This window comes from Monopterus albus, unplaced genomic scaffold (genome assembly GCF_001952655.1).
Source record: "Monopterus albus unplaced genomic scaffold, M_albus_1.0 scaffold35.1, whole genome shotgun sequence".
NCBI lineage: Eukaryota > Metazoa > Chordata > Actinopteri > Synbranchiformes > Synbranchidae > Monopterus > Monopterus albus.
Window position 1 is genome coordinate 1,406,750 of NW_018127915.1, and position 8,373 is coordinate 1,415,122.

Below are 8,373 nucleotides of genomic sequence, written 5' to 3' on the forward strand. Positions count from 1 at the left end.
CTGGACTCAAATGAAGGTGTAGAACCATCTCAGGGATGATCAGAAGAAATGGACAGCACCTAAGTTAAATATATGAGTGTCACAGCAAAGGGTCTGAATACTTATGACCATGTGATATTTCAGTTTTTCTTTTTTAATAAATCTGCAAAAATGGCCAAAATTCTGTGTTTTTCTGTCAATATGGGGTGCTGTGTGTACATTAATGAGGAAAAAAATGAACTTAAATGATTTTAGCATATGACTGCAATATAACAAAGAGTGAAACATTTAAGGGGGTCTGAATACTTTCCGTACCCACTGTACTTCTTCCTTCACAATCAGCTTTGCTGGCTGATTGTTTACCAGTTGATTGTTTCCTTATACCCTGTGAATGATTACATTTACATGCACAGCAGTACTCAACATGTAGCTGTTAGGGTCAGGTTTAAAAATTGGGTTATATAACAAACACTTCAGTCCAATTTTAATGGTTCAGTTAACAGCATTGTTTATAGAGTAATTTATTGTACTTTCTGGTTGTGTGCATATATTAATTAACATTAAGCACTTTCATATCTGCAGCGGTTTATTTATATTTCTGTTGTTTGTTGCTGTGGTGGTTTACCTTCTTCCAGCAGACTGAAAAGTTGTCTTTTTTGGCAACTGGAATGACACAACACCAGGATGTTTACAATTTGCCAGAAGTAATTGGAGCTGCTTGCTGGAGTGAATTACATTTAAACCCCATAGTGTCATGATATAAAGTAACCTGGCTCATATATAATGATAATGGCAAATTAAGCTGGTCTAATCTAAATAATGAAATGACATATTGTTATGTGGTGTCCGATTAGCTGTTCCATCTCCAGTGTTTAGTGGGATGTAATCTGATTATTGTGTGCATGTAAAAGTAGGCAGCAGGGATGTTCGACTGAGGACTGACCCCACAACATTGGCAAGTGAAGGAATCCTCATTAGTGCTTGTCAGCCAGTGTTGTCTTGTGTGAAATATGATTGCCTGGTGCGTGTTGGTTCATATGCAGACTGCTGCCGTGTGCCTGCCACAGCCCGGGCCTGAGGTTGTGTGTGTCCAGGCAGTCCTACTTTGCCTTCTGATTGGGTATACTGGGCAGAAAACCTTCTCATTTGATTTTTGCATGGCATGTGCTCTCCTACGTTTCACTTTAATCTCCTAGGGGTAGGTGGGGTAGAATGGGGGGTAACGTCCGAAGCAATTGCTGGCTTTTGATTGCCATTTTAAATTTAGTACAGCGCTGTATTACTCCAACTGAATTTATACAAACCAGTTAATTACATCATCCAGTAACGACCCAGTAACTTGGGGCATCGAGTTGCCTAAATCACTAAATATTTTCTCAACCCATTTTACCCAATCTACTGAGATTTCTTCTTGCTTTTGATTTATTTTTTATGAAATGCAGTACACGTGATCTCCTGGATGTGTGCTGACAGGTAACCAGTTCTGCTTTCCTTCTCAGTAATGATGGCCAAGGAGAAACCTCCCATCACTGTAGTCGGAGACGTGGGAGGAAGAATTGCCATCATTGTGGTAAGATGCTGCACAGACGTTGTTGAATAAGTTGCTAAATGCAGTAAATTCATTCTACTTGTAATGTAATGTAATGTATGATGTGTGGTTTTAAAGCAAGACAAGTGTAAATTTTGAAATGTATATAAACACTTTCCTCCTCTTGCCTCAGAAAAGTTGAATTCATAAGCAATAAAACAAACCAGTGTACATTTCAGTGAACACAAGAATTAATAGCTGTTCTTATTGAGAACCTTCATACCACGATTATGAAGTGATATATTAATCATCTTTGGCTTTAGTCTACTCTTGACCACTTCTAATTAAGGGTATGTTCAATATTAAGTTAAAGCGAGGAATATTTACTTTTTAAGAGGAGCAAATGAATATAAGATGAATGTCATGATTGAAAAGAAAGAACAAAGAAGATGCTGCTGCTGCTACAGCCTTATGGTACGTCCAGTAGTTTATGGTGGTAGCTCACTCCTGGATGTGTGCTGACAGGTAACCAGTTCTGCTTTCCTTCTCAGTAATGATGGCCAAGGAGAAACCTCCCATCACTGTAGTCGGAGACGTGGGAGGAAGAATTGCCATCATTGTGGTAAGATGCTGCACAGACGTTGTTGAATAAGTTGCTAAATGCAGTAAATTCATTCTACTTGTAATGTAATGTAATGTATGATGTGTGGTTTTAAAGCAAGACAAGTGTAAATTTTGAAATGTGTATATAAACACTTTCCTCCTCTTGCCTCAGAAAAGTTGAATTCATAAGCAATAAAACAAACCAGTGTACATTTCAGTGAACACAAGAATTAATAGCTGTTCTTAGTGAGAACCTTCATACCACAAGTTTATTAAATTACAGATACTGAAATTTGATAAAGTAGATTACAAGTTGTTCAGATTTTTGTCTGTCAAAGGGATTCATATGGGGAACAAACCTGAAGATGAATTAAATATATCAAACGCTGAGTTTGTTCAAGTACTGAATAAGAAGTATAAGTATAAGAACTCAGTGCATCATGTCCTGGTGTTTATGAATGTTACATGAAATGCTGCTCTGATAGTTTGCTTGCTTTCTTTACTTGGGTGTTGTTTGGAACATGTCTGTGTTTGTATGTTAAGTCCGATTATGAAGTGATATATTAATAATCTTTGGCTTTAGTCTACTCTTGACCACTTCTAATTAAGGGTATGTTCAATATTAAGTTAAAGCGAGGAATATTTACTTTTTAAGAGGAGCAAATGAATATAAGATGAATGTCATGATTGAAAAGAAAGAACAAAGAAGATGCTGCTGCTGCTACAACCTTATGGTACGTCCAGTAGTTTATGGTGGTAGCTCATGTTAGCAAACTATAGAACGATTTAGCTGTTCTTAATCATTCTTCTCTGCTTCTGTTACTACTACACTATGTTTTGGCATTTCTTATTGTTCTGTAATTCTCACTTGTCCACCCAACAGCTGCTCTTCATCCAGTACATAGTCTCATGCACATGTTCTTGTTGTTATCCTAAAATACCAAGTAATCCTGTACGGTACCAATTAAACCTAAACACAAACTGAAAGCAGGAAAACTGGCCTGCTGTTTTAGAAAACAGTGGGAGTATGAAGTCCTGGCTGTCAGAGACAGAGCAGAGAAAAGGTTCAGCTCTTGTCTTTGTTTTTCCAGGATGACATTATAGATGACGTCGGAGACTTTGTTGCAGCTGCAGAGATCCTGAAAGAGAGAGGAGCCTATAAAATTTATATCATGGCCACACACGGTTTACTGTCTGCTGAAGCCCCTCGCCTCATAGAGGAGTCTGCCATTGATGAGGTGAGGACGCCTAAACTTGTCTCTTCTCATGTTTAAGTCTAATCAGTACAAGCAGTTACTGTTGGGGTTGAATGAAAACCTGATCTGTCATAGTGCACCTGTTCTAGTAAATATGAAACGTGAGAAACAAGGCGATGTGGAGAACTTGGTGAAACCAGCAGAAAATGTGCTGCTTCATTTGCTCTCATCTCTTCTTTATGAGCACAGTGTAAAATGAGATGCTTCCTTCTAATGGAAAGGTTTTTTTTTTTGGCTGAATTGTTAAGAATAATGTTCTAACTAGAATAAGGAAAAGATGTTTGTATCCAACAGTTGTATTTCTGTAAACTGTCAGTTTCACTATAAACAATAGTTACATTGTAGTTTAAATATAGTATTTATTGCATGAAAAGTACTAATGCGGTTATGGTTTGGGTTTATTATACTAGATTTATTTAAAATATGGTCATATATTACTTGTAATCTGCCTTTATTTCTCATATATACTGGGTAGACATCTTCATTTAGCTCTCCAGGCAACTTTCTGAATTTTGCAACGTGGTGCTACACTACATGTCAGCACTCACTCAGTGTGGATTTTAAAGGTCTGTTATTGGTAAATCAGCCTGATAAGAAATTGCACTATTAAACTGCTTGTTAAAAACATCTCATTTAAGCACAGTCTTCGTGTGCATTGTATCTTCAGGTGGTGGTGACCAACACAGTCCCCCATGAAGTACAGAAGCTACAGTGTCCCAAAATCAAGACTGTGGACGTCAGCATGATACTGGCTGAGGCTATCCGCCGCATCCACAACGGAGAGTCCATGGCCTACTTGTTCCGTAACATCACCGTGGATGACTAGAGTGTCCAACGGCGAGGGCTGCGGTGGGTCTGATAGCGACTGAGAGCAGGTGCACCTCCCTCCAGGGCTAATGCCATGTACCATGTATTATTACATGTATTGTAATTAATTAAAACATTTGATTTGAGCATGACCCAAAGTCATCTAAAGTTGTAAACTTGTTTTTCTTTTGTGAAGTCAGGAAATGAATCTTGTCCTTATTATGTAAGGATGATAAAATAGTGAGCGGATGATTGAGCTTTGATGCATTTCACTCTTATCGAGTCCAAACATGAACAAATAATCCTTTATAGTCAAGTTATTTTGTCGTACCTCATTTTTAATGCCCACGCTTCATCTTCCAAGAAGAAGAAGAGAAAGATGTCTCCAGTAATGGGACTTAGTGATTTAAAAACATTGTACAATATGTTTGCTGGCCCTGGTGAAGAGGGCCGCTTGACACTGTGACTGCTTTGCGTTTAATGGGGTGTATTGATTCCACAGTAGACAAACTCCTGCCTATTAGTACTCAGATTGTAGTTTTGAGCAGCTTTTTTGTACCATATTTCAGGATGTTTGGTGAAATAAACATGTCATTTTGGGATGTAGGAGCTTCTGTTTATTCCTTAGATGGTCAGTCCAACTAAATTATAACAACTTGGTAAGATCTGGTCAAGAAGGTGGTGTATTTGCAGCAATTTAAAGAAATCTGCCTCTGAGGTTCTGCTGTTCAACCAATATGGTGTCAGGGGAGTTCACAGTGAAGTCTTGGAGTGTTATATTAGCAGTATTAAAAAGATTTAAACACCAGGAATCTGTTCACTTCTGCTGTTTGGTGAGAGCAGAAGTGAGCGGGTGGCCACATGTTACTGACAGTGGGAAGTCAGTTTGTCGACTGGGTGAATTGTAACACACTGATTCTCTGAATATACACTACATGCTGTAGTACAACACTGTGCTTGCTTTAATGGCTGATGGTAACTGACAGCGACAACCCATTGCATGTGAATTACAAAGAACATTTGCATTTCTGCCTGTTGTAGCCAGTTTACTACAAATCACAGAGATTCTCGATTCTTACCAAGTGTATTTCAAAGCAGACCGCAGTCGACTTACAGACACCTGGTTTGATTTGATTATGGTGTTTTGTTCCAGCAGTGTTATCTGATGATGTGATTGAAGGTCTGCTGGGTATGTGCTACTTACTCTACTCTGTTGACGTCTTAAATGGAAGCAGCATTCATGTTCTCACTCTTCCTTTCGAAGATGTCAGTGTTGGCTTGTTGGTTGTTTTGCCTTCTAACTTTGAACTGTGAACGGTGTTGTTCATGAGGCTGGTGCTCTGGTGCTTTCCAGCAGCCAGTGTTGAAGTCTTGAAATGTGAACTGTTGTTCATGAGGCTCGTGCTCTGGTGCTTTCCAAAAGCCAGTGTTGAAGTCTTGAAATGTGAATATGAATATATGATCCCAGAACCACACAAGGCAACATTGACTTGATGCATGCTTTCCAGTGCACAATCTTGCAGTGATGACTTGTGATTTCAGCAAATTCCAAAATTTAAATTTTATACATTACTAAAGTGAATGGAAACCGATGGCTGCCTGTGAAATAAGATGTGCAATAAAAGCATTGAAAAAGAACCTGCAGCAATGTGAAATATGTCCAATTTACAGTAAACTGGCAAAGGTGTAAGCAGCAGGATCCTACTGTGATATGTGCTGTTATTTGAACCTGTGCACCTTTATCCCCTGACTAAGTTTCAGAGTGGTGCTCAAGGGGAAATGAGTGTAGTCCTATGCCGATTGAGCCTTTTTGCTCAGGGAAATATTCTTTATAATGCACAGTTGATTGTTTTTGCATTTTTGAAGGTTTGTGCCTGTTTCACATGCTGAAAAAAAAGTTTGCTGACAATGTCTTCCTTACAGCACTACTGTATGTGGTATGGTTTAGTCCCCCTCACCAGGAGGGTGAGGGAGAACTGGACTCAAGATGGCTGACCCAGGTGCTAGTACAAAAAAGGTGGTTTAATGGAATAAAAACAACATAACAGGGTCCATAATACATACAACAAGGGAAGGGCAGTGATGACTAAGGAGACCAGGACGGTAAACACACAAACTAACGACAGGAACTAGGATAGCAGAGGATGAGAACGGACAGGTGAACAAAAAGAACCAACGTAAACAATGCAATCCACAGCACAGAGACTGTCAGCGTGGAAGACAAAAGGACATATTTCTGTGTTGCTAACCGCATAATTAGCGTGATAAGGTCAAGCCAAAAGGCACAGAGACTGTCAGCGTAGCATCTTACACACGTCTAACAAATGCGGGTCAAACACAACCTTTGTATAACTTTCTTTAAGTACAGTACGTTACATGTTGCAATGCTCCAGCGACCACGAGGTATAAATAAGGAAGCCAACAAATCACCGGAATACGCCTCAGGTGTGCGCACCGACCCACGAGTCACTAATTACCCGATGAAACACAGCTGAGGTGTTGATCCCGCAAAAAGGGAGAGCAGGAGAGGAAAAAGAAAGAGAGGCAGGTCGGACCGAGCGGACCTGACAGTATGCCTTTGTTTTCCCATTAGTTTAGTTAGAGATACTGGATTTCTCCTGGTCTTTGACAGCTGAAGATGCACATGTGGCACGGAGTTAGAAAATGTCTATCAAACGCTGTTGCTATGGCAGATCTGTCATTAGCTCTGTCATTAGCTCCTCCATTAGCATATTTCATGATGCCTCCTCTGTATTGACTGTTCCCTTGACTTGGCTGTGATATCGAGGACGTGTAATTTAGATACTAACTCCCTTCTGTGGCTTTACGGCGTTTGACAATGTGTATAAAAATAAAACAGTTGCATCGTTGTGCCTTGTTTCTACCAAGGAAGGACTGGTGTTATTCTGCTCTGGTGAATAACCTGATGAAACTGCCATGCATGTAGAGTATGTTACTGTATTACAGGAAACTTTTATGTTGCATTCAAGTGTATTATAAACGCACATCTATATTGACAAAGTGTTTCAGGTTTATAGAAGACAGCACCTTTTTTTTTTATCTTGATGTCCTTTATTTGAAATGTTATTGTTTTAGGTTCATCCTGCTTCTAAGTTAACTAAAGTAGTTTTTTGGTGTAGATCTGGATATAGGCTGATAACTAGATAAATGTACTGGTTTTTAAATCAGAATTAATTTAAATTAGAAGAAACTTTAATACAAAAGGACCTACCTCAAACTGTGGCACGCAGCACAGCAGTATGTTTAGTTTAAAAATATTCACTGCAAATTAAAATATTTCAAATATTTTGTAGTTGATAGCCTGGTTTCTGCTGGTCAGACGTTCCATGTAGTTTCAGTCAGAGATCCTATACTTGTTCAGAACCTCTCAGGCATCTATCCAACACTGAGGAGCTTTGACCAAGTACAGGAGCAGAGACAAACAAACGCTCGTCATTTTTGGTAAAAGACTGGAGGATTTTTGTAATAAAGTGTTAGGCTCAAACTAAGCTGCTGACATCACAATCAGTATAAATAAAAAGTTGTTAAAAATGTCTCCTTCCTGTCTAAAAAAAAAAGTATTTCCAAATAGCAACCCTCATGCCTGAGCTCACTATATATATGTAGAATGAAAAGTTTAGTTTGCCCCCGACTTTTAAAAGGTGCAGGCTGCTCCTCTATGTCTGTCATTGAGCAGCTGTGGACCAGCAGACGTGAGAGTTTAACCAGGACACAAAGAGGAACAAGAGGTTTGATAATCACAGGTCACTTCCTTATCTGATTCTATGGAAACAATGCACCTTGTCTCTGAAAGGATTTGGAATGAGGAAGCATACTTTACTCTCTCGCTCTTTGGGCCTGTGTGGCCTCTGAACAGTTTATCAGCACACATCTAGTTTTTAGAGAACATCACAGATGTCAAAAACAGATGAACTGATGAACTTAAACGGCCATCATCATATGTGCAAACTATCTGTACTTCACCTTTTATACAGGTTCATGCAATAACTGACAGTAAGTCAGTGTGGCAGTAGGAATGTATTTGACATACTTGCACATTCATTGACATTACATTTCTTGTTTCCTTGAAGAAGAGACAGAAAAGAGAGTGTCAGCCCCTTGCTTCTTCTTCCTCCATCTCCTTCTTCTCAAGGTCAAAGGTCAGTGTTTATTCGTCATATGCACAGTTAGGAAACGTGT

At 39.1% G+C, this 8,373-nt stretch overlaps 1 protein-coding gene across 2 annotated transcripts in view; it reads left to right on the top strand.

Moving 5' to 3' along the window:
* Window positions 1-4,276, top strand: part of prpsap2 (phosphoribosyl pyrophosphate synthetase-associated protein 2) — a 9,592-nt gene extending 5,316 nt beyond the window's left edge. For both annotated transcript variants that reach the window (XM_020597872.1, XM_020597871.1), the window contains exons 8-10: window positions 1,479-1,549; window positions 3,202-3,348; window positions 4,034-4,276. In XM_020597872.1, the coding sequence (XP_020453528.1) occupies window positions 1,479-1,549; window positions 3,202-3,348; window positions 4,034-4,192 (377 nt within the window). In that variant the 3' untranslated portion in view covers window positions 4,193-4,276. The remainder of the gene's footprint in view (window positions 1-1,478; window positions 1,550-3,201; window positions 3,349-4,033) is intronic.
* The last annotated feature ends 4,097 nt before the right edge of the window (window positions 4,277-8,373 follow it).